A 27,485-nucleotide genomic window follows, 5' to 3' on the forward strand; every position below is an offset into this window, starting at 1 on the left:
CTCCAACATTTCATTTTGGTACCTTTTTTTTTTTTTTTTTTTCTAAAAACAGATTTGAGTCATGAAACTCGATGCACTTACAATAAAGCAGCAAACAAATAAAAGGCTGAGTTCTGTTTACATTCAACACGCTTATTCCCAGCATTCAGGGCTGTGGAGTCGGAGTCGAGGAGTCGGAGGAAATTTTGGGTACCTGGAGTCGGAGTCAGAAGTACAAAAAACTGAGGAGTTGGAGTCGCAACATTTATCTACCGACTCCATTTTTGAACTTGACATACCAATCACAAGCGATTCTTTCAGCTATAGCACCCACTATATACACAGCACAAATGTTGCGAACAGCTTCTGCGGCCTTAGAACCTTGATTAAAAGCAAAAAGAAGATGGTGTCGAAAATGCTCATTTCTCTCAACTTGACATTCCATTTTAACGATCTGAAAATTAATCAGTGCTGTGGAGTCGGAGTCGAGGAGTCGGAGGAAATTTCAGGTCCTGGAGTCGGAGTCTGAAGTACAAAAAACTGAGGAGTTGGAGTCGGAACATTTATCTATCGACTCCACAGCCTTGCCAGCAATAACAATAATTTTCATTACTCATCTAGGACACTATATGGGACTCATTTTCAAAAAAATGAAATTAGAAAAAAAAAATCCAAAATGTGACAGTTTTCTAAAGCTCCTTCCCTCTTATGCAGCATCCCCCTGCTTCATGCTTCCCACCCCCCACCTTGTCACACATACACCTACCCCACAGTACATCACCCCAATCCCACTTTCTTTAGTCCCCATTTATCTCCCAATCATACAGCTAGAGGAGCAGATGCATGGCTTCACGTCAGCTCGTACCCTCTTTCCCTTGCCATCCTGGGCCCTCCAAACAGCTGAAGAGATAGGAAGTAGAAGGCATAAAAGTCAAGACCACCAAGAGCAAAATAGATACTGAAAACTGCTCTAACAATGATGAATAAGATACAGGCCACTTGCAATTCTTATATTCTCGTATAGCTTTGGAATTATGGGCTGGCCTCTTAAAAATCTTGAAAAACTGGCTGTATTAGGAAAACTTCACACTCATTAGGTAGTTTATAAGAATTAGTATATGCCAAGACTGTACATTCCTAGTGTTGGACCTGTCGTAAGAACAAGCGGTATAAAGTTGTTGTTTTTTTTTTAATTGGCGGATTTAAGCTTGTCTGGAAGCAATGGTTAATAGCAGGAATTCGTACTCTTGATGATGTAATGTCTAATGGTATACTGCTTGATTTTTCACACTTGCAACAAAAATTTGACTTGAATAAATCACAAAGTTATAAATGGCTGCAACTGAAGCAGGCCATTCAGGCGGGGTTCCCTGAATGGTAAAATCTTAATAATCAATATAGTTTAGAATTTCTATGCTTTCAAGCAGACTTTCTGGGACACCAGGCCGCACAGTGGTACAAATTAATATCTGGATTATTGAAAAAAAAAAACAACAAAAAAACAAGGAATGGTCTTAGAGACACTTGGAGCATTGAGATTAAGCACAAAATTGCGGCATCTCAATGGCCACGTATTTGGTCTTGGAGGATGAGATATACAATGTCTGCATCTATAAGACAAACGTGGTTTTTCTTGCTGCATAGAGCTTTCTGGCCCCCTGTTCGTTTAAAAAAATTAGATGGCTCTAAATCTGATAAAGGCATTGTCATCTTGAAGCAGGGACTTTAGATCATTTGTTATTCTATTGTTCATATATATTAGAATTTTGGAAATCAAGCGGTATAAAGTTTAAATAAAGCATAAAACATAAGGAATGGGCCTCACAGAAAAAGATTATATAGAGAAAACATAAGAACATAAGAAATGCCTGCACCGGATCAGACCTGGGGTCCATCCAGTCCGATGGTCCGCACACGCGGAGGCTCAGCCAGGCTTACCTGGGCAAATACCTTAATCATTTGTATCCCTCAATGTGTCCCGCAAGATGATGTGCGTCTAATTTTACCTTAAATCCTAAAATGGTGATTTCCTCCACCACATATTCTGGGAGAGAGTTCCAGGCGTTCACCACCCACTGTGCGAAGCAGAACTTTCTGACATTAGTCATGGCCGTGACCCCTCTCAGCTTCAGTCCATGTCCTCTTGTCTTGACAAAGTGAATAACGCTGTTTCTTGCTCTCTATCCTTTCCCCTTGTCGGTGAGCGAGCTTGCTCCATTTTGTCGATTCCTTTTAATATTTTAAAAGTCTCTATTAGATCCCCTCTTAGTCTTCTCTTCTCAAGGGTGAATAATCCCAGATTTCTAAGGCGTTCTTGGTAGCTCAAGTTCTCCATACCTTTTATTAGCTTCGTCGCTCACCTCTGCACCCTCTTCAGCAGTGTTATATCCTTCTTCAGGTACGGAGACCAGTGTTGGACACAGTATTCCAAGTGTGGTCTAACCATTGCTCCAGAGCTACCATCATAGGTCTCCATGAGCAAAATAAATTCCCAAACACATCAACAGTTCATTTTCATTATTTGTGTGTTCACGATTTGCGATTTTGCTTATCAGCAGCTGCATCTACTATGTTACTATCAAGATGTTCCTACTATTAGAAAGCAAAGTAAATCAAAGTACTGCAATAGTAGACCACAGTGGTGCTAATCAATTTGATCCTGAAGTCTTTCTAGCCAGTCTGTTTTTTTCAGGATGTATATGCACAAAAAATATTTATATAAACTGGGTATTTCGTGTACATCTCATACATATACATTAAAATATCAAATTACACACACACACACGGAAACATGGTATTAAGAAAAAGGTGAGTATTTTAAGACATGTAGGTTATACAAGATTTACATAAGAATAATCTAGAAATGGAACAAAACAGTAAATTGTATAAATACATCAACTGATGTTTTGAAGACTATACTCAGTCAGCAGGTGCTTCTAATGCAGTTACTTGAACATACATGTTACATACAGAACTATATATCTTTTTATTCACCAACATAATTATTTTGTAGAGCTGTAGAGTAATATCATTAATCATTAGTGATCAACTTCAATGGCCTTGATTCAGTCAATCCAACATCAGGGAACAGGCCATAGTAAATAGTTTTTCAAGGATGAAGCAGAGGTTACTCAGGTGATCAAACAGTTGCACAGTTGGCAGTGCTGAGTGTATAATGAAACACTTTTGGCTCGCTTGGTTCCAAGCCAGGAATGCTTCAGCTTTCCTCATTATGTTATATGTTATCTCTTCCCAAATAAGCAGTCACAGTAATCCAGCATATCCAATCAGCAAGGTTTCCACAGCCTAAGCATACGTTTAAAGACTTTCTATAATTTAATGCCAACCCTGCCTAAAAAGCATACTAGATGACAGCAAATAAGAGTATGGCAATGTGAGATTGAAATATCTGGCATGTAGTTTGGGATGAAACTTTATAGGTGACTCCTGGAGTATCTTTGCAGTAGCTTTTTTACAAATTCACTCTAAATTTCTTTGCAGAAAGAGTGAGGCGTTTCCCCACCGGCTAGAGGATGCAAATTTAAGAGACACCATCAACAACTTCTATCGTATCAAGCAGCCTTATGGGGCAAAGATCTGGAAAAACTAATTACACACACAAACAACTATGGTGAATTTAGGAAACACCTAAAAACATACCTGTTCTCGAAATACCTAGGTAACGAATCTGGACAATAGACCCCATCACAATCCCACCCCCAAATCTGATCTTGTAAACTGTTAACCATCAATCTCTAACTATGAATGTTCCATTCAATTTGTAGAATCTTTCTAATTCATTGTAAACCGCATAGAACTTCACGGTCCTGCGGTATATAAACTGTTGTTATTATAATTATTATTATTAAAAGAGGCAGCAACACTGAAAGTATCAATACAAGGACATCTGACACCCTAATATAACTTTCAGCTGTGTGCCCTACCTTTTCCATGTCTAGCATCTCCCTTTCAATTCCCTACCCACCCTCATCCAGCATTTCTCCCTTCCCCTATCTACATCCTCAAGTGGCCAGGAACTCATCTTCCCCTCTCTTCTCCTAGGTGGCCAGCACTTCCCTTCCCTCCTGCTATACAAGGGGCCAGCACCTGATCCTCCCCTCTCTAACCCTCCCCTATGCTAGCATCTACCGCCTTCTTCTCTTGTCATGTCTGTTACCACTGCTACCCTACATCCAACCAGAAGTAAATAACATGGCATGAGACCCCGGAGCACAGACCCATGCACAAGCACTGCCACATCCCAACTTCCTCTCCAGGAAACTTTCTAGGGGGGATGGTCGAAAATGCATGGACCTGTGCTAAAAAGACCTTTGCAGTGCTGAAAGCAGCATTAAAGCACTGTTCTCTTGTCATGTTACAGTCACAAACTCTCTAACACCCACCCAGCCCTACACACACATGCCAAAAGTTCTACTGCCCTAAGCAGATGCCTAATCTACATATCAGAAGGTCAGTCCTATATACTGAAGATGTCAGCTCATCTGGTACTGTAACTGGGGCGAGAGTAGAGATTAAAGGTAGTTTTAAGATGACGAGCTGACTTGCAGAGTCACTGAACAGAGGAAGTGGCACAAGTATAGTGAGATGAAGGGGATTTCTGTATTTACTCTGCATCAAAGGAATCCCTATATTAAGTGGTCAACTGTGCAGATAATTAGACTATATTAATGTGTAGAAAGATGTGTCAAGCCAGCCTAGGAACTTGGTCCACACTGGTCTGATGATGTTAGCCCAGGTTCCCAAGAAAAGACACACAACGCCCTAAGCTAGATTTTCCTTTTCTCTCTCTCTGCTCTATATCTGCATTGGCAGCACTGATTTTTTTCTTTTCCAGGTAGCTAAGACCATGTGCTACCTGAACTACAGAACATTCAGTACATATGGGGGCGCCATATGGTTTAAACATCAGCTGCTCAAATTGCACAGGACTGAATGGTTCAAACAGCTGATGTCTGAACTGTGCGGAGCTCTGTACATATTGAATACCTCAGGGTTCAACTAGCAGATTTATTTACTTATTTATAATCTACACAATTGGAATTCTTGGCAGAGAACAATTAAAAAAAAAAAAAAAAAGTTCCCATTTACCAGCCACAGAAGGAAAGAAGGAAACAGCAGCAGGACAAGATTCCCAAAGCAAAAAAAAAAAATAAAAAGTGACAGCACCATACATACAAGTACATTTAGGGAAAAAATCCCCAACTAGAGTAATTGAAGGCTTGTGCTGCCATAGCCCAAGAAAGCCTGGAAGCCTCCAAATACCTCCCTCCCCCCACCCCCCATTGAGGAAAAAATAAAACTAAAAAAAGGAGGCAGGGGACTAGAGGAGAAGCACTGCACTGGAGTTAAAATACAGTATTAATCTAGTTAAGTGAAGCGATAATAAATCAACTTGCACCCACGCAGAAAAATAGTCTACAAATGCCACACAGTTCTGAATTGAATGTCAACAACAACGCTACTGCTTCCAGGAAACTAGGCAAGCAGCTTACAAAAGATACTTCTGCAATGCTTTGTTTGGTGCTTTGCTAGAAGAGTACGGTAATAGGCTTGCACTGTTGCATCATTATTCATTTGTTAAAAATGGAATGAATCATTTAAAATGCTTTTCCTGAAATTGCATCAGCTAGAGAGATATAAGCAAAATAAATAAATATATAAATTACAAGACAATTAAATGTGCAACTTTATCTTAATGAAAACAAAACACAAATAAATAAAAACACTTACCCACTCCCAATTTTTTTTTTTTTTAACAAAGCCACGCGGCAACCACTCCAAAGTCCTTTAAATTCCCATGAACTTCGGGGCAGTTACCGCAGTGGCCTGACCTAAATGGCTTCGTAAGAAAGGCTCTTGGTGCATTCTTTTCTAATTTCATTGTGCTATAAAAAAAGTCCTATTTAAACTATTCACTGAAGGTTTAAATCATTCATAATCTCTTAAAGAAAAAAAATCTTTCCTGCTGTGTTTTAATTTTCAAAAAGTTTTGGATTTCTTTTCCATCTTTAAGGTATCAACTTCTTTATTATTTTACTAACCATAGCATAAATACAAAAAGGTATCGATACATAAATGATTTAGAATATAAAGCATATAGTTACTCACCTGTATGAACAGCAGACGTTCTCAGAGGTCAGAAGGCATATTTTCTCACATGTGGGTGACGTCATCCATGGAACCCGGAACAGTCAAAAAGTGTACTGTCATTTAAAAATTTTAAGATCACCCATGCCGCACATGTGCAGGTGCCTTCGTGCCCAACATTGGCTCGCAGGGCCATCAATTTAGTAACAAATCTAAGAAGCCAACCAAAGGAGGTGGGAGTAAGAATATATGCCTGTTGTCCTTGGAGAACATCTGCTACAGGTGAGTAACTATGCTTTCTCAAAGGACAAGCAGGCATTATGCTCTCATGTGTGGGACTCCAAAGCTGCCAGGATCATGCCTCTGAGAAGAGTGTTATTGACAACTACCGTGAGTCTGGCAAAAACCAGAAGGGTTGGAGGGAAGTTGGCCTCTAAATGGAGAATACATTTTTTAGAGCTGCTTGGCCGAACCGACTATCCTGTCTGGAATGATTCTCCAAACAATAGTTGGGCATGAAGTTATGAACTGAGGACCAGGTGGCTGCTTTACAGATGTCCTCAATGGTAGATGAATAACTTAAGTCGCCATTGCTCGAATTTTATAGTGCAGTGACATGGCCTTCAAGTGTCAGCCCAGTCCTATCATAGCAAAAGGAGATATTGTCCACCAGCCATGTGGAGATGGTTGTCTTGGTGATAGGAGCTCCAAGTCTGTTAAGATCAAATGACAGGAACAGCTGAAGATCTGTGAGGTTTGGTCCAATCCAAATAAGAAGCAAAGCACATTTACAGTCAAATGTGTGTGGAGTGCTACTTCCCCAGGGTGAAAATGTGGTCTTGGAAAGAAGACAGGAAGAACTACAGATGAAATTCAGAGATGATCTTTGGGAGGAACTTGGAATGTATGCAAAAAAAAAAAAAAAAATCACTCTGTCATGGTAGAACATTGAATAGGGCGGATCTGATATGAGTGCTTGAAGTTCACTGACACAGTGTGCAGATGTATGAGATAAGAGGAAGCCTGCTTTTCCAAGCTAGATGCTTGAGAGATTAAGTCAATAGTGGTTCAAATGTAGGCTTCATCAGAGTTGAAAGTATAACATTAAGATCCCATAAAACCAAAGAAGGCTTGAGAAGTGGTTTGATATGATAAAAGACTTTCATGAAACTGGAAGCTAAAGGATGTATCAATTAAGACTTTATCTAGTTGTGTATGAAAAACACTAATAGCACCAAGATGAGCTCTGACTGAAGTAGTTTTGAGGTCAGAGCAATGAAGGTATAGGAGATAATCCAGAACTGATAGAAGAGGACAAATGATCAGATCTAGAGAATGAAGGTAAAGCGAGTCTACTTGAAACAATAGCAATGCTGTGTGGAAAGTTTTCTAAAAACTTAAATGATGGCTGACACAGGTAGTGTGAAGCCCCTATTTGTAGAGAGAAGATGCCATGCTGTGAGAGCTAACAAACATAGATTGGGATGGAAAAGAGAATCCTCAGTCTGCATTAACAATGCTCTAAAGATTTCAAGTGTGATAGGTTCCTGGTCACTGAGTTGTAGGAGGAGAGGGAACCACAATTGATGCAGCACTGAGGTGCTTTAAGAATCATGGTGGCCTGTTCTTGGTGAAGTTTGAGTAGTCTTTCCAACTAGAGGAATTGGAGGGAAAGCCTAAAGAAACTTGGCTCACCAGTTGAGGAAGAAGACATCCGACTTCAGATGATTGGAAGTGTAAAGTCTGGAACAGAAAAATGGAAGTTTGTAGTTGTGGGGAGAAGCAAAAAGGTCCACGTCTGGGGTCCCCCAATTTGAGAATTGGGATGGTTGAGTTGCGTGACCACTCGTGAAGTTGAAGGAGTCTGCTCAACTTCTCTGCTCATATGTTTTGTTTTCCTGCTAGATCAATTACCTTCAGGTTGCAAGGAATCCCCAGTTAACAAATCTGGATTACTTCTTGGCAAAATGGGCACAACCCCATGCCCCCTTGTTTGTTTATGTAGTATATGATCACCTGGCTGTCTGTTCGAATGAGTACTACTTGATTGAGAAGGCAATCTTGGAATGTGTGGAGAGAATTCTGGATTGCTCCAAATTCCAGGAGATTGATGTGGAGAGTTTTCTTAAGAGCAGTCCAATTGCCCTGAGTATGGAGGCCATTGAGTTGGGCTCCCCAACTAAGCATGGAAGCATCCGTTGTTAATATTTTTTTAGACATGAGAATGAGCATATAATCACATGGAAGAAAAATGTTATAGAACTCAAGGGTGGGATGCCATTTACAGAAGAGGATCTAGGACAGTGGTCTTCATTGCAAGGCCTGTGAGCCAATGGCAGCTCATGGAGACCTTCTGGGCAGCCTGCGCTGTAGTCCAGGGCTCCATCCCCAACCCCACCCTCAGGATCCATTCCTTCCCCTTCCTGGCAGCTTCTCTTACATTCTTCGGGCCGCCAGCAGCGTGAGTGAGGTAAACACACTGCCTTCGGTAGCCCGAAAGCTTTCTCTCTGCTACGTTCTGTTCCTACATATGCAGAAAACAGTAGCAGAGAGAAAGCTTCCAGGCCACCTAAGGCACAGGCTACCGGCAGCCCAAAGAGTGCAAGAACAGCTGCTGGGAAGGAGAAGGGTGAGGTATTACTGGATCCCGTGTAGGGGAGAATGCAGGGGATCACAGGGGGCTTGTTACTAGAAAGAGTCTGGATTGTGGGGATGGGGAAAAAAACATAAAGTGATGCCAGACCTCCGAGGGAGGGAAGGGAAAGGGAGGGGAGAACAGAAATGCCAGACCATGTTAGGGAAGAGAAGAAGAGAAGAGGAGATACCAGACCATGGTAGGGAAGGAAAGAGAAGGAAACAAATGTGTCAGACTACTGGAGAGAAGGGGAAATAAATGCAAGACAAGGGAAAGGAAAGAGGAGAGAGAGATTGCAGACAAATGAGGAAAAAGGAAGGGAAGGAGAGGAGAGAGATACTAGACCACAAGGAGAGGGATATCTGTCTCCTGGAGGGGGAGGGAATGGGAAAGAGATGCTAGACCATGACAGGGAGGAGGAGGGAAAGGAAGGAGAGGAGAGAGATACCAGACCACAAGAAAAGTAAAGGGAATGAGATGTTGGACCACTATAGGGGGGGAGAGAAGGAGAGAGGCAAGCCAGATCAGGGAAGGGAAGGAGGAGAAATTCTAGACTAAGATAGGGGACAGAGGGAAGATAAGAACAGAGAGATGGCAGACCAGAACAGGGGAGGAGACTGTGGGAAGGACAGGAGAAAGATGGCATATCACCAGAGGGAGAGAAAGCAGGAGGAGATGGACAGAGGGGAGGGGAAGGGCAGAGAGAGGGAAGAGATGGTGCAGACATGGAAAAAAAAGATGGATTTGAGATGGAAAAAGAAAAATTGAAAAAAGTTTAATATTAAAAGTTAATGCCAATGATGGGCAGAAAGTGAAGGAGAGAAAAACAACAAATGGATAAGGTGGCCATGGAAACACAGCTAAGAGCACAGACAGAAGGAAGTGCAAAGAGAGACTGAGAAAAATAAAATCACCAGTCAAAAAAGGTAGGAAAATGATTTTATTTTCAATTTAGTGATTGAAATATGTCAGTTTTGACAATTAACATCTGCTGTCTATATATTGCACTGTTCAGGAATAAATGCATCTGTTTCTATTTCTATGGTGTTGTATTGCATGCAGAGTCTGGCATCTTAGGGTTTTGTTTGTGTATATTAGGTCTTTCAGTTTGTGGGCCTTTATTTGCATAGGGTTTATCTGTGTTCTGCATGTGTGATAAAGGCCAGGTGTTCTGATAGGAATGAATGTTGAGAAACATTATTGGCGTCATAGCCCAAAGTACAAACATATTTTCTGGCTCTCCTTCACCCCCTTTGGACCTGGTTTTTAGGTTTTTGCCCCTTCTATTAGGTTTCCCCGCCTCCACAATCCCTTTTTCACTGATAGAGAGAATTAAGGTGATTTGATTAAAATGGTCCCTGGGCCTGTGAGTCTGGAATAGACTACCCCTACACTTACAAGTCCCCTCCTTTTATGGCTTCAGCTGAATGTTAAGACTTATCTTTCCTCCTTATCTAGAATCTAATTGCCAATGTAATAACTGATCCCAATCTTATTGTAAGCTACAATGATTCCTTGCTGAAAATTGTGGGATATAAGAAACTATATGGTATGGTATGGCAGATCAAAAGCTTCTTTAACAGCATCTGATGCCAAGTTGTATTATTTTGATAATACTAAAGATATATTCCTGACATAATCATCACACAATATCCTAAGTATTTTACCATTTGCTTTAGAGAATGCTTTAATACACAATGGATCCCGTTTACAAAGCCACAATAGTGATTCCCAGGCAGCAAATGTGACACAGCCCATTCAATTCCCAAGGGCTATATTTAACTTGCCACGCTAGGACTCGCTACTACAGCTTTGTAAAAGGGGCCCAATATGCATTGCTTACAACATTTAATCTACGGAGTTGAGCACATTTCAGATGCTGAATTAAAGAACAAAGAATACTTACCCTGCTACTCGGTTGGCAAATTCCACAATATCGTCTTTAGTCCTAGGTCCTCTATAATTGTAAGCCAAATCTCCTTTTAACCTTCAAACAAACAAGTGAAATCATTAGCAAATCACTTTTCTTTCGTTATTTTTTTTTCCTTTTCTTTTAATTTTTTTAATGCATGGGGATTTAAAAGTCTTTCCCTACATAATAACACACCCTGTTGATTTGGGTATAAGAATATCAGATGTTACAAGAATTCTATCCTATGATAATTATTGGGTCAATAATTGCACTTCACAGTTGGTGTTTTTGTAAATGACAGCAGTGGCGTTTAAATTTATACCTAGATATTCTGGCCCTGAACAATATCCAAATATTGGCACTGACTGCTGCCAATATTCAGTAGCATTATCCTGGTATGAATTTGAATAGCTCAGTAAAGCTGTCTTACTGTTCTCAGTTAATCAAATAAGCTAGCCGAATACCAATACTGAGTATTACTGGTCTCCAGATAAAACCTGATGAGATATGAAGGAAAGCAGAGAAAACTTGTACTGTGTATATAGAAAAATAAGATATACTGTATTTTTTCGCTCCACAAGACGCATCTGACCATAAGACGCACCGTAGATTTAGAGGAGGAAAACCCAAGAAAAAAATATTCTGAACAAAATTGTGCCTCTGAACCCAGCCCCCTAGAAAAATAGACAAATATACTGCAGCAGACAGATTTTGATCATAAAATTGAAATCCTACCTTTGTTGTTTGGTGATTTTTGATTGCACTAGATAGTTCTTTCTTTCTTTACTTTTCTTTCTTTCCTTTCTTACCTTGTCAGGCTCAACAATTGTCTCTTTCTATTCCCTCCCTACCTTCTTCCTTCCCGAGTTCTTGCCCCCTCCCCCTCACTGCCTTCCAGCCTTTGTCCTTCCTCCCTCCCACACCAAAGCCTGCATGCCTTCCTCGCTGCCACGCTGATTCCTCCTCCCTGGTCCGCCACTCGCCCACTGCTGCCGCAATTCCACAAAGCCTTCCTTCCTCCCTGCCACACCGATTCTTCCTCCCTGGTCCGCCAATAGACACTGCCACCGCTGCAGAACGACCCCTCCGAGCTCCACCATCCCTTCCTCCCCTGGAACCAGACTTTTTAGCAGGCGCCATAAGGAGCACAAAAAAACTCTGGTAAACCCCAACCTATCAACACCCCACTACCCCAAATAACCAGAGGCTCACCTCCCAGGCCATACACCAGTGCCACTAGCACACCCGCACCAAGCTACACCCCACCTACCTGAACACACACACATCCCTGAACTTGCCACAAAACGATTCTCCCCCTTTTTGGGGGTGGAAAAAGTGCGTCTTAGAGAGAAAAATGTGGTACTAAAAATTGTATATGTGTGCCACTTAGCCTCTGTTCAAACTCTGTCAAGTATGCACCATTAAATCATGGGTTTATGTATCATGGCCTATCACATTTCCAAAACTTATTTATTTCAAACATTTACAAACACTTATCCCCATACACATCTATAGTATAAAAACAATTCAACTGTATTTAAAAACCCCTCAAAAGCAGTGTTTTATAACTTAAGCCTGATCTACGTATAAATTCTACGTATAAAACTACCACCTCAACACATATCAGATCCTGCAAAATATTATAAAACCTTCTCCAATATTATTAATATAATTTTAGTTTGTTATGTTTTGATATCATTTCAGTAAGCCAACATACCACTGCCCTAAAAGTGGAGGAGGAAGGACTGGCTTAGTGGTTAGAAAAGCTGCCTCAGCACCCTGAGGTTGGGAATTCAAATCCCACTGCAACTCCTTGTGACTCTCGACAAAGTCACTTAACACTTCATTATCTCAGGTATAAAATAAGTACCTGTCTAAAAAATATGTAAACCGTTTTGATTGTAACCACACAGAAAAAGTGCAAAATATAGACAGCAGATGTAAATAGTCAAAACAGACATATTTCAATCAAGTCTCATCCCCCCTTTGCAGGGTCTCTTGTCCATTTGGCATGTCTTCTCTCTCCATGTCCACCACCCATCTTCCCTCTACACCCCCTATATGTCTTTGTCAAGCATTTGTCTCCCATGTCTCCATCTCCCCCTCTTTTCCGTCATCCACCTCCTGTGCCCCCATCTCTAGATTCTCCCTTCTCGTACTGCTCTGCCCAACTACCCCAATTCTGTAACATCTCTTCTCTTCCTGGCCTGCCCCCCTCCAGCAGTATGACATCTCTCTCTTTTCTCTTTCCGACCTCAAATCTACCCTCTCTTTTTTCCCCCTCCTTGCGAGTCCTGCATCTCTCCCTTACATCCACTCTCCTCTGTACCTTTCCTGCAACAGCAACTGAGACAATTTTCTGCTGGCATTGGAGCCTCTTTTCAGGCGTGTTCCATCTATTCTGAAGCAACTTCCTGTTTTCCGCTTAGGTGGGACATGCATGAAAAGAGGCCCCAATGCCAGCAAAAAACTCTCTCAGTTGCTGCTACCAGAGAAGTAAAAGGGACCGGGGCTATGAAGGTAAGTTGGGGAGGGAGAGATCTGGCTCAGGGATAAAATTTACTAATGGGTGATGGGGTGGCTGTGCCCCAGTACAGCTGTCTCTTTTGCCTCACATTTAATGTAAGCTCTTTTTAGTTCATTTTTGAAGCTTGCATGTAGCTTATTACATACATTCTGCGTTTTTAGTATAGCTGTGTATTATATGGGAGGCATTGTTTTATGATTCATTAATATTCATTTGAAATATTTATTTACTTGATTATTCATTTGTTTTTAACAGTATTTTTAGCGCCTAAGGCAGCCCTGCATATGTGAAACTTGGGCACAAGTAGGTTCACCCCTCCAGTTCTGTTGCTTGCTCAATAAATTCCACTTTGGTTCATCTCGGTTTACATTTTGATCTGTTCATCAGTTTGCCATTCTGGATTTTGAAGACTGACTGCCTTCCTGTATTTTAAACACATTCAGCACATACCACCTGTGCAGAATATGTATCACTGGCCATATAGAGAGAAGCAGAAGGTATGCAAGATAGAGAGACAGACTGTCAGACTGTGTATATGTGTCAGAGAAACTAAGGGCTCCTTTTACTAAGCTGCGGCAGCGTTTTTAGCGCGCGCTACGTGGAAAAACTAACGCCAGCTCAATGAAGGCGTTAGCGTCTAGCGCGCATGACACTGTAGCGCGCGCTAAGCGTCCGCCAAAACCGCTAGCACAGCTTAGTAAAAGGAGTCCTAAGTGTCAGACAGTAACCCCCAGATTCTCTAAATAGCACTTAAATTTGCACACCCTTATTTGGGTATGATCGAGATGCACACACAACTAAACTGGGTAACGAGCAATTAATATCAATAATTTGGTACTATCAATTACTACTGCAATGTGCTATACTATAAAACTATGCGTCCAAATCCCATAATGCACAACCAATGGGGCAGACAGGGCCATTCTGGAAATTTGCACACACTGTTACAGAATGCCACAGATGCATGCCCAAATTGAGCACCAGGATGCAGCAGACATAGGCCCTGGTACCCAGATTTGGGTGTGCGAATTGGATCTATGCATTATTCTATAAAGGGTGTTCAACCAGAGTAGCCTTTAAAGAATAGTACTGCGTGTTGATTTTTTATAGTGCCCAAATTTACTGAATCTAGTCTAGAGAGCTGCACGGGAACGGGGACGACGGGAATCCCGCGGGACCCGCGGGCATCCCGCGGGTTCCCCCTTTGGGTCACGGGGATCCCGTGGGGATGCCCCCTAGGGTCGCGGGGATCCCGTGGGGACGCCTCCGAGGGTCGCGGGGTTCCTGCGGGGCTGGATGTACTCAGTCGCGCGGCTCTTCTCCCTACCTTCTCTGCTTGCAGCACAGAGCCGAACGGAAGTCTTCCCGACGTCAGCGCTGACGTCGGAGGGGAGGGAGGGCTTAAACAAAGCCCTCCCTCCCTCCGACGTCAGCGCTGACGTCGGGAAGACTTCCGTTTGGCTCTGTGCTGCAGGCAGTGCAGGTAAGGAGGAAAGTAGCCTCGCGGTTCGAGTGGCTACCAAGGGAGGGGGCGGTCCGCCCCGCCACACCCCGCCCCGGTTGCAGCACAGCCGGCCAGGTCCCCTTACTTTTGTGGCACTTCCTCGACCGACCGACAACAGCCCCGGTCCGACAATCCTCCCTGCCCTGTAGCCGCGAATCTAAATTATCTTCTTACAGCAGCTGTAATAAGGTAATTTAGATTCGCAGTTAAGGGCAGGGAGGTTTGTCGGACCGGGGCTGTTGTCAGTCGGTCGGGGAAGTGCCACAAAAGTAAGGGGACCTGGCCGGCTGTACTGCACCCGGGACGGTAGAGAAGGAGTGGGGAGAAGGACGCTGAAAGGCCATGGGGAAGACGGGAGGAGGGGGGGAAGGACTCTGAAAGCACTTGAAGACAGAGGAGGGAGAAGGACGCTGAAAGCACATGGGGAATACAAAGGGGTGGAGAAGGACGCTGAAAGGCCATGGGAAGGACGGGGGGGGGGAAGGACTCTGAAAGCACTTGTGGAAGACAGAGGGGGGAGAAGGATGCTGAAAGCACATGGGGAAGACAAAGGGGTGGAGAAGGACGCTGAAAGGACATGGGGAAGACAAAGGGGTGGAGAAGGACGCTGAAAGGCCATGGGAAGGGCGGGGGGGAAGGACTCTGAAAGCACTTGTGGAAGACAGAGGGGGGAGAAGGATGCTGAAAGCACATGGGGAAGACAAAGGGGTGGAGAAGGATGCTGAAAGCACATGGGGAAGACAAAGGGGTGGAGAAGGACGCTGAAAGGACATGGGGAAGACGGGGGGTGGGGTGGAGAAGGACGCTGAAAGGACATGGGGAAGCAGAGGGGGGAGAAGGACACTGAAAGCACATGTGGAAGACAGAGGGGGGAGAAGGACGCTGACAGGACATGGGGAGGATGGCGGGGAGAAGGACGCTGAAAGGAAATGGGGAAGAGAGAGTAGGGAGAAGACACTGGCAGGGAAGAAGACAGATGCCAGACTATGGGGGAGCGGAGAGAAGAAGATGGGTGCCAGACCAATTTGGAAGGGGGAAGAAAGGGAGAGGCACAGTAACAGAGCAAATGGAAGATGCAGAAGGAAGAGAGACAGTGGATGGAAGGAATTGAATGAGAACATGAGGAAAGCAGAAACCAGGCAACAAAGGTAGGAAAAGAATTATATTTCTTTTTTTTTATTTTGCTTCAGGATAAAGTAGTATATTAGTTGTGTTGATAAAAATTTATAAACATTAGAGGCTCTGGTAGAAACCCATTTGCAAAGTATGTATTCTTCCCAATTAATATTTTCAAATTAATAAAGTCTTTTTGCTTATTTGTAAATGGGTTTCTACCAGAGCCTTTAATTCAGTAGCATAATTAAATGAAATAACAATTTCTGAAGTTTATATGGACGGGCGGGGACGGAGGGGATTCCTCGCGGGGACGGGTGGGGACGGAGGGGATTCCTTGCGGGGACGGGTGGGGACGGAGGGATTCCTCACGAGGACGGGTGGGGACGGGTGGGATCCTCACGAGGACGGGTGGGGACGGGTGGGACTTTGGCGGGGACGGGTGGGGACGGGTGGGATTTCTGTCCCCGCGCAACTCTCTAATCTAGTCCTAAGTCTACAATAGAACAAGTACCTATGAAAGACCAACTTGCTACGTGAGAGAGTGTATTAGACAGTGAGGTTGGGACAGTAAGTATACGGCCAAAACTGTCTTTTTAGCCCTTCATAGTAAGTGGCATTAAGTTTATTATAATATTAAGAAAATTGTCCTACTTCTCATGAACTCAGCTGCAATGCCCCTCCCCCCCCAAAAAAAAAGAGATACACATGATCAAAATGCATTTATAAATATTAAACAAAGATCTCAGTACTTACAGCTTTATTGTTGGAAACCCACGAACACCAAATTCAGAAGCAATACCTGAAAAAAAATAATGGATGAAATACTTATTAAAATGAACTGTGTAAACTTCAAAAACTAAGTTGCAACTCAATTAAGATAACACATGTAATTTTAATGTCTGCAGGAACACTTCACCTTTTGAAAACAGAAGAACACCTTATTCTTTCATTTAAATAAACTGGACAAACAGAATTTTTCAAAGTAGTAGTAAGTAATGGTCATTTTTAATCTAATCAAAATTGAACTTGTTAGGATCATATGAGCTTTGCGGTTTCTTAAATGGATTATCTAAGAAACATTTTTAAAAAAAATATTGTCTATGTGCTCAGAACCCAGTGCCTTATCCATGAAATGTGATTGTCCATCTATCAAAGCATATTTTAGTCCAAAATTTTTCAGTATTAAAATACATTGTTAGACTTATCTTGATTTATTCCTGATGCAATGGACAATTGTCTTCTTCGGTCATCTATTTCCACCAATGTGCAGAAAAAATATATATATTGTGATGTGCTTCAAAGTAGGACAAGCCTTAACAGATCTAGTAGTATACCAATATACACCAATTGAGAGGGACAAATATTACCATAAATCACATATTTCAAATTGCAATTAGTATTAGAATGAGCACATATAGTACAAGATGTCTGATGGCCAGTCCAATTTATCCCTTCAATAGTACTCTGGCACCATTGGCAGGTACCACAGGATGTATGACCAACAAGTTCTTCTTGTTGATTATCTACATAATCAATTCACTTATATGAAAGAATCTGTCCCAAATTTTTGATTGGTTGATAAACAAATCAGTTTTTCCAAAAGGCATGAAAATAATGAACAAACCTGCTAAAAACTACAAAAATCCAAATGGAAATGGAAAAATGACAGTTTGTCATCTTTCAGAGTCTCCTAATATGCTAATAAGAGCATTCTTTGAGTATATTTAGCTCACAAATATGCTTTGCGAACTACAGAGGAGGGATATTCCCTGCTCAAAAATGTGTCCAGTATGGACACTGCCACATGCACTGTCATTTTAAATCTTTTTAGGCAGTGCCCATACCAGGTGTGTGCCAGTGCCTTCCTGTCCAACGTCAGCTTATGGGACCTTCAATTCAATTACAAAGCTAAGAAGCCAAACTAGAGTAGGTGGACAGGTTGTGAGAATATATGCCTGCTGTCCTAGAACACCTGCTAAAGGTAAGTATCTTTGCTTTCTCCGAGGACAAGCAGGGATAATATTCTCACACATAGGACTCCCAAGCTGTAAAGATTTTGTCTCTGGAAAAGGATTAACACTGAATAAACAAATAGTCGCCATTGCAGCTCAACTGGTCAGGTAGAATGAAAACTGTGAAGATGTCTGCTGCTCCAATTTCTATGTATTGCATGGGTATGATTCCAACATTGTTTTAAAAACATTTATGTAGAAATTAATAATCTTATAGTTAACTGCATTTGGAAGAATAAACGACCTAAGATCACTCTAAAATTGTTACAATTGCTATCATCTAGCCTTCATCCTTTGACAAGGTATTTTTTGATCAGGGCCTCCTTCAGAATATTTGGAACCTGCTTGGCTCTGCCTTGAGAGATCACTTACTGCTCCTTATAGTCTATGGTGTGACGAGGAGGGTTTCCTCTTTGTACGGAACTGGTCAACCTTCCTGGGGAAAAACAAGCTCTACAGGAGAGACGGACTGCATTTGAGCACGGCTGGGACGAGGATGCTGGCACGTAACATCCAGACCTGCATAGACATGACTTTAAACTGATAACAAGGGGAAAGCCGATAGTTGATCTGACCTCGACACATCGGACCACAGTATCAAGCAAGGATACTGAAACAGGAAATGGCGATAGTGGACTAGGGACAAAATGGACACTTTATGGACATAAACCCAAAGATGCAGCACAGGGACCCGAGAGGCAACTAGAGCTAAAGAGCAAGACAAGGAGGAAACAGCAGGATCCAGAGGGCTATCAAAGAACAAAGAAGCGGGCAGAGGACGGGATAGACACACCACAGGAGGCAACACGTGAGGAGACCAGCAGGAGCAACAAATCAAGAGTAGATCCAAAAGAAAAGGTAACAAACTGGGACTTAAATTGCCTATATACAAATGCTAGGAGCCTAAGGACTAAAATGGGGGAGCTAGAAGTTATAGCCGGAAATAAGGACATAGACATAATAGGAATCACAGAGACATGATGGACAGAGGACAACAAATGGGATGTGGCCCTTCCAGGGTACAAACTCTACAGGAAGGACAGGGCACACAAGAAGGTGGGAGGAATAGCACTGTATATAAAGGACTCCATTCCTTCATCCAGAACAGAAACAACAATAGGGGCAGACAGTCTGGAGTCACTATGGGTTAAGCTGACAGGAGGGGAAGGAGCTGACATCAAATTGGGATTGTACTATCGCCCACCAGGACAGCCAGAAGCAAACGACCTGGAACTGGAGGCCAAACTGAGGCAGGTGTGCAAAAGTGGAAGGGTGGTGGTTATGGGGGATTTCAACTATCCGGGAATAGACTGGGACATTGAAACATAGAAACATAGAAATAGACGGCAGATAAGGGCCACGGCCCATCTAGTCTGCCCACCCTAATGACCCTCCCCTACCTTTGCCTAGTGAATAGAGCCCATGTGTCGATCCCATTTGGCCTTAAAATCAGGCACGCTGCTGGCCTCAATCACCTGCAGTGGAAGATTATTCCAGCGATCAACCACCCTTTCAGTGAAAAAGAATTTCCTGGTGTCACCTCGTAGTTTCCCGCCTCTGATTTTCCACGGATGCCCTCTTGTTGCCGTGGGTCCCTTGAAAAAGAAGATATCTTCTTCCGCTACGATGCGGCCCGTGAGATACTTGAACGTCTCGATCATGTCCCCCCTCTCTCTGCGCTCCTCAAGCGAGTATAGCTGCAGTTTGTCTAACCTTTCTTCGTACGGGAGATCTTTGAGTCCTGAGACCATCCGGGTGGCCATTCTCTGAACCGACTCCAATCTCAGCACATCTTTGCGATAATGTGGTCTCCAGAATTGCACACAGTATTCCAGGTGGGGCCTCACCATGGATCTATACAATGGCATAATGACTTCCGGCTTACGGCTGACGAAACCCCTGCGTATGCAACCTAGGATCTGTCTTGCCTTGGATGAAGCCTGCTCTACCTGACTGGCAGCCTTCATGTCCTCACTGACGATCACCCCCAAGTCCCGTTCTGCTACCGTTCTTGTTAGGATCTCACCATTAAGAGTATAAGTCTTGTATGGATTATGGTTGCCTAGGTGCATGACTTTGCATTTTTTGGCATTGAAGCTGAGTTGCCAGGTCCTAGACCAGCGCTCCAGTAGGAGTAGGTCATGCATCATGTTGTCGGGCATTGAATCTTCGTCCGTTGTGCATTTTCCCACTACATTACTTAGTTTGGCGTCATCGGCGAATAAGGCTATTTTACCTCGAAGCCCTTCTGCCAAGTCTCTTATAAAGATGTTGAATAGGGTCGGTCCCAAGACCGAACCCTGTGGCACTCCACTGATCACCTCCGTCATTTCTGAGGGGGTGCCGTTCACCACTACCCTTTGAAGCCTACCACCAAGCCAGTTCCTAACCCATTTCGTCAATGTGTCACCTAATCCTATAGAACTCATCTTGTTCAGCAACCTGCGGTGTGGTACGCTATCGAAGCTTTGCTAAAGTCCAGGTACACGATGTCCAGGGACTCCCCAACATCCAGCTTCCCCGTCACCCAGTCAAAGAAGCTGATCAGGTTGGATTGACATGATCTCCCCTTAGTAAATCCATGTTGACAGGGGTCCCGTAGATTTTCCTCATCCAGGATCTTATCCAATTGTCGTTTGATCAGAGTTTCCATAAGTTTGCTCACTATAAATGTTAGACTCACTGGTCTGTAGTTTGCTGTCTCCATCTTTGAGCCTTTCTTGTGGAGTGGAATGACGTTAGCCGTCCTCCATTGGGCACTCAAATTGCACGAGAGAAACTAAACTAAATTCCTAGAGGCGATAAGGGACTGTTTCATGGAGCAGCTGGTCACAGAACCAACGCAAGGGGATGCCACTCTAGACCTAATCCTAAACGGGCTAGAGGGACCCGCAAAGGAAGTGGTGGTACTAACACCATTAGGGAACAGTGATCACAACATGATCCAGTACAAATTAAACATGGGAACATCAAAGGTGAAAAGAACCACAACGACAGCACTCAACTTCAGAAAAGGAAACTACAAGGACATGAGAAAATGGTAGGAAAAAAGCTCGGCAGCAACTCAGGGAAGGTGAAGACCGTAAAGGAAGCCTGGACACTGCTTAAAGGCACAGTGCTCGAGGCACAAGACCTGTGCGTCCCAAGGTTTAGGAAAGGGTGCAAAAAAAATCGAACTAGAAACCCAGCATGGATAACATCTGCAGTTAAAAAAGCGATAAGCGACAAGAAATCATCCTTCAAGAAATGGAAAAAGGAACCAACAAAGGAAAACCAGAAAGAGCACAAAAGACACCAGAAAGAATGTCATCGAGAGGTCAGGAAGGCAAAAAGAGAATATGAGGAAAGACTGGCAGGAGAAGCAAGAAACTTCAAACCCTTCTTCAGGTATGTGAAAGGGAAACAACCAGCCAGAGAGGAAGTGGGACCACTGGACGACGGAGACAGGAAAGGAGCGATAAAGGAGGAAAAAGAGATAGCTGAAAGGTTAAACAAATTCTTCTCGTCGGTCTTCACCAGAGAGGACACATCCAATATCTCAGAACCCGAGGTGATTATAAACGGAGAACACGACGAAAGGCTGGTATAACTAGAGGTAAGCAAGGAGGATGTCCTCAGACAGATAGACAGACTAAAGAGCGACAAATCACCAGGCCCGGACGGCATCCACCCAAGGGTACTAAAAGAACTGAGAAACGAAATAGCAGAGACACTTCGCCAAATATGTAACCTCTCCCTAAAAACTGGGGAGATCCCAGAGGACTGGAAAATAGCAAATGTCACGCCCATCTTTAAGAAGGGATCAAGGGGTGACCCGGGAAACTACAGGCCTGTAAGCTTGACCTCGGTTCCAGGAAAGATGATTGAAGCAATGGTAAAGGACACAATCTGCGAACACATAGAAAACAGTGGACAACTGAGGGCGAGCCAGCATGGCTTCTGCAAGGGAAGGTCATGCCTCACGAACTTGCTGTACTTCTTTGAGGGAATAAACAGTCAGATGGATAAGGGAGAATCCATGGACATCATTTACCTTGACTTCCAAAAGGCCTTCGACAAGGTACCTCACGAACGGCTACTTAAAAAACTGTGGAACCACGGGGTGCAAGGGGATATCTACCGATGGATCAAACACTGGCTAGCGGGCAGGAAACAGAGGGTTGGAGTCAAGGGCCAATACTCAGATTGGCAATGGGTCACGAGCGGAGTTCCGCAGGGGTCGGTGCTGGGACCTCTACTGTTCAATATATTTATTAACGATCTGGAGACAGGGACAAAAAGCACAGTTACTTACCGTAACAGATGTTATCCAGGGACAGCAGGCAGATATTCTTGACTGATGGGTGACGGCACCGATGGAGCCCCGGTACGGACAATTTTAGAGTGATTGCACTCTAAGAACTTAGAAAGTTCTAGTTAGGCCGCACCGCGCGTGCGCGAGTGCCTTCCCGCCCGACGAAGGCGCGCGGTCCCCAGTTAGGATAAGCCAGCTAAGAAGCCAACCCGGGGAGGTGGGAGGGGCGCAAGAATATCTGCCTGCTGTCCCTGGATAACACCTGTTACGGTAAGTAACTGTGCTTTATCCCAGGACAAGCAGGCAGCATATTCTTGACTGATGGGTGACCTCCAAGCTAACAAAAAGAGGGACGGAGGGAAGGTTGGCCATTAGGAAAACAAATTTTGTAAAACAGATTGGCCGAAGTGTCCATCCCGTCTGGAGAATGCATCCAGACAATAGTGAGATGTATGAACTGAGGAGCCTTGCAGATTTCCTCAATGGAAGTGGAACGGAGGAAAGCTACAGACGCTGCCATAGCTCTAATCTTGTGGCCCGTGACAGAACCTTCCAGTGTCAGGCCCGACTGAGCGTAACAGAATGAAACGCAAGCAGCAAGCCAATTGGACAGGGTGCGTTTAGATACAGGATGACCCAACTTGTTAGGATCAAAGGACAAAAACAGTTGAGGAGATGATCTGTGAGGTTTGGTGCGTGCAAGATAGTAAGCCAGAGCACGTTTACAATCCAAGGTATGCAAAGCCTGTTCACCTGGATTAGAATGAGGCTTTGGAAAAAATACAGGTAGGACAATGGATTGGTTAAGATGAAAGTCAGACACAACCTTAGGGAGAAATTTTGGATGAGTACGGAGGACCACCTTATCATGGTGAAAAACAGTGAAAGGTGGATCGGCCACTAGTGTATGCAGCTCAATGACCCTCCTGGCAGAAGTGAGAGCTATAAGGAAGACCACTTTCCAAGTAAGAAATTTGAAATGCGCTGTGGCCAAAGGTTCAAAAGGAGGCTTCATTAAAACGGAAAGAACCACATTGAGATCCCAAACCACAGGAGGGGGTTTGAGAGGTGGTTTCACATTGAAAAGTCCCCTCATGAATTTAGAAACCAAAGGATGAGCCGAGAGGGGTTTTCCATGTACCGGCTCATGAAAAGCAGCAATTGCACTAAGGTGAACTCTGATAGAAGTAGATTTAAGGCCAGAGTCAGATAAGGAAAGAAGATAGTCTAACACCAGTCCCACTGCTAGAGACATGGGATTATGGTGATGTAAGAGGCACCAGGAAGAAAACCGAGACCACTTCTGTTGATAACACTGAAGAGTGGCCGGTTTCCTGGAAGCATCAATGATAGAACGGACAGGCTGAGAAAGGAGTGAATGAGCCGAAGTCAGCCCGAGAGTGTGATACGAGTGTGAAACGGATGTTATGAAAGAATTATTAATATTGAATGACACTGCCTAGGATCCATGAAAGCTGTCACAAGGATGAGAACGAGCCAGGCCAGAAATTTTTCAGCACCTACTGATAAACTGCCTATTGTCACTGTCAGCACACGAGCAGAGCCAGGAGTTTTCAGCACCTGATGATAGGTGCTTAACAGAAACACACTCTCACCACATGAGATAAGCACGCGTTTGTACTTCCAATCTGGCTAAAGGGGGTAGGGAAAAAGTACAATATAAAAAGTGCTTGCCAAGAAAGGTAAGCAGGGACATTTCTTTTCCATTGCTGACGAGCTGTGTGATGTCATATTGAATAAGCCTCCTGATTGTGGTCCCCCCATCGGAGTGATGCAATAACCGGTAATGTATTGATTCAAACTCTGTACTTAATCAATGATTATGGCTAGAAATATTGTATATATGTAATAAAACTTAATTTGTATACTATTTTGATTTCCTGGCATTCTGTCCAGTGTGGAAAGTGACTGAAGGCCTTTTTTATTTTGCCTTTTTAAAATAGTAATACATTAATTGGCGTAGTCAGCAGGATTTCTCTAAAGAAAACCTGAGCGCTCTTGTGATACAGGAATGTTCAGGAAGAGAGAGAAATCCTCAAAAGAACCTACAGAGGTGCCCGGCTGGACCGAGGCACCGTATAATTTAATAGCACAAGAACTAGCCAATAATCATGGATTAGCAGAGTCATGGGAAAAGGTTCTGGGAAGTGCAGAACCAATTGATCTTGTACAAGCTTTAGGAAAATGCCCCGATAAATCGGGTGATGTAGTGGCTTTAGCTCGAAGGAGCTGGGTATTGACCTCTGCCTACCGAATAGTGCACATTCGGTTGCAAACAGCAGTTCAGGAACAAATTAAAGCAGAACGGGCGCAGATGGAAGCAGAGAGGCGTTGTCTTATGCTGGAATGTAGTGGTAAGCTTTTAAGAGACAAATTAGATCACTATCAAAAGATAGCTGAGGAATCTGCAGTTTATATTGCTGCCACAAAATATAAGAAAAGGCGCGGTCGCGTAAATAGAATAAAGGTGCAGAAACATATTGCGACCGCTACAGTAAATTGGGACCCTAGTAAGTGGGATGGGGATGTTTGGGATAGTACTGACTCGAATGATGAAAGGGTTTGGGATGATTGTCCAGGAGGACCTCGGTGTCCTGATACTGAAATAGATCCCCCCGTTGGTGTAAGTAACCCATCGGTAAAACCAGTAACTAGGCGAAAACATCAGACCACTTATGGACCTGATAGGCAGGATAAAAGAGGGGGGGATGGACAAAGAATCCCGGTACGGAATAGGGATGGAGTGGTATTGAATGTGGATGGGACACCCGCAGCGGAGGGGGATCAGGTGATGTATGAGACTGAATTGGTGCCCCATGTGCAAGCAAGAGAAAGTTTAGAGGATTTCACTCAGGCAGAAGTGGACGATATATTGGGAAGATTTAGGCAAAGAAGTGGGGAAGGAGATATGAAATGGGTGGTACGATTAATGGATACGGGAGCAGCTGGAGTAAGTTTGGATAAAGGGGATATACACAAATTTTACACTGTAACGCGAGACCCTATAGTAACACGGGCGATGCGTACATACTTTGAAGGAAGAAATGGGGAAAATATTACTTTGGCGGGGCTCATTATTTATGGGATGAGGGATAAATATCCAACTGAAGGGGATATTCCTGCTAATGATAGACCGTGGTTTGCTTTGAAAGATGGGATTGAAAGGGTGAAAGAGGAAGCAATGCGCAGCTCCCTACACATCCTAGAAGTCACAGAGGATCCTTATGTAATCCCTGTAACTGCAGGATTTAGAAATAGGATATTAAAAACTACGCCCCCAGCATACAAGGCTGTGATGATGACCCTGTTATTATCATTAACTGGGGATCAGGTCTCTGTCTTATTAGATAGAATGATAGAATTGCAAGATATGGGGGAATGGTCAAAAAATGAGGGAACTAATATGGAAAGAAGAAGAGAAATAAGGCCTCCCCCCAGACATCCTCAATTTACGAGTAACAGTCACGAGGGGAGGGTATCAAGGAAGGAAATGTTTCAAGCTTTAATCAAGGCAGGGGTAAACAAGGAAAAAATAGATGGGGCAGAAACTGGAGTATTATGGGGACTTTATAAGCAAAAGGTGTTAAAAAACAGGAAGGTGACTAAAGAAATGTCGAAAGAAAAGAAAGAGAAAGGAAAAGATGAAAGGAAGGAGGTAGAAAAACCAAAACTTCCAGATTGGGAACAATATAAGGATCTGTACCCCTGGAAGGAATTGGCAGTAGCTATGGCCTCTCAATTTAAGGATTACATGATGTTGACTCCAACAGCCCCTCCTCCCATGACAGAGGATTCAGAATAGGTAGCGAGCCGAACTCCTATGTGGATAAAACCTGATGAACGTCCATATGTTCAATTAGGAATACATTGGAAGGGAGGAAATGTGCAACGGGTTCCTGCTCTAATTGATACTGGAGCGGAGGCTACCTTAATATATGGGAATCCACAAAAATTCAAAGGACCAAAAATAAAAATTTCAGGGTTAGGAGGGAAAGTAACGGAGGGTGTACAAACTCAAGTGACATTGAAATTGGGAAATTTACCTCTGCGGAAATGTACTGTCATCATAGTACCCATTCCGGAGTATATAATAGGAATGGACATTTTAAAAGGGATGACACTTCATTTACCGGAGGGAAAATATGCCTTTGCTGTGAGAAAGTCTTCAATAGAAGCTTGTCCAATATTGGTAGGTAAGGTAAAAATGACCCCAGTACATATACCTCCAGCCACAAAATTAATTGCAATGAAGCAATACCGAATACCAGGAGGGCATAAGGAAATTACAGAAACTATAAGGGAAATGGTGGAGGCAGGGGTGATGGTACCTATCACCACCGCCTGGAATAATCCAGTGTGGCCAGTCAAGAAAAGTGACGGTACATGGAGAATGACCGTGGATTATCGTCAACTAAATAAATTTACCCCGCCACTTACGGCTGCAGTCCCTGATACGATAGGGATTATTGAAAGGATCCAGGGACATGATGGGGAATGGTATGCCGTAATTGATTTAGCTAACGCATTCTTCACTATCCCTATTGAAGAACGTGCCCAACCTCAGTTTGCATTCACATGGCAAGGAAGGCAATTTACTTTTACTAGGCTACCACAGGGATGGTTACATAGTCCTACCATTTGTCATCGAATAATAGCGAAACATTTAGATGAATTTCAGAAGCTCCCATCTATACAAATTTCTCATTACATCGACGACATATTGATACAGGGAACAACGAAGGAAGAGGTGCAAGGGCAGTTAGATTTATTAATTGACCATATGAAAAAGAAGGGATGGGAAATAAATCCAACAAAAATACAAGGACCGGCAACATCGGTAAAATTTTTAGGAATTCAGTGGAATAGAGGACATAGGGAAATCACAGAGAAAGCAAAACGAAAAATATTAGATTTTCCCACTCCAAAGAATAAGCAGGAGATGCAATCATACATTGGTTTATTTGGATTTTGGAGACAACATATTCCACATTTGAGTCAACTACTGAGCCCATTATACAAGGTAACGCGTAAAAAATATGAGTTTATGTGGGAAGAAGAACAGCAGGTTGCTTTTGAAAATGCTAAACAAGCCATACAGACCGCTGTAGATTTGTGGCCCATGAGAGAGGGGGAAGTAGAATTACATGTATCTATTAATCAAATGCATGCTAATTGGTCATTATGGCAAAAACAAAGTGGAAAACGGGTACCATTAGGATTCTGGAACAGGAAATTCCCGGAAGCAGGTGAAAAATATATTCCCTTCGAAAAACAACTTTTAGCATGTTATTGGGCGCTAGCTGAGACAGAACAAATAACATTAGGTCATACAGTACTATTGCAACCACAAATTCCAATTATGCAATGGGTAATGTCT

The 27,485-nt window shown here is 43.2% G+C and overlaps 1 protein-coding gene across 1 annotated transcript in view; it reads right to left on the reverse strand.

Annotated features, from left to right (window-relative positions):
- The window catches only part of TMX3 (thioredoxin related transmembrane protein 3), a 201,550-nt gene that overhangs the window by 114,959 nt on the left and 59,106 nt on the right, over positions 1-27,485 (reverse strand). Inside the window, exons 5-6 of the mRNA XM_033934242.1 lie at positions 16,535-16,580; positions 10,629-10,709 (exon numbers count right to left, since the gene is read on the reverse strand). Coding sequence (XP_033790133.1) covers positions 10,629-10,709; positions 16,535-16,580 — 127 coding nt within the window. The remainder of the gene's footprint in view (positions 1-10,628; positions 10,710-16,534; positions 16,581-27,485) is intronic.

This window comes from Geotrypetes seraphini, chromosome 2 (assembly GCF_902459505.1).
Source record: "Geotrypetes seraphini chromosome 2, aGeoSer1.1, whole genome shotgun sequence".
NCBI classification, from domain to species: domain Eukaryota; kingdom Metazoa; phylum Chordata; class Amphibia; order Gymnophiona; family Dermophiidae; genus Geotrypetes; species Geotrypetes seraphini.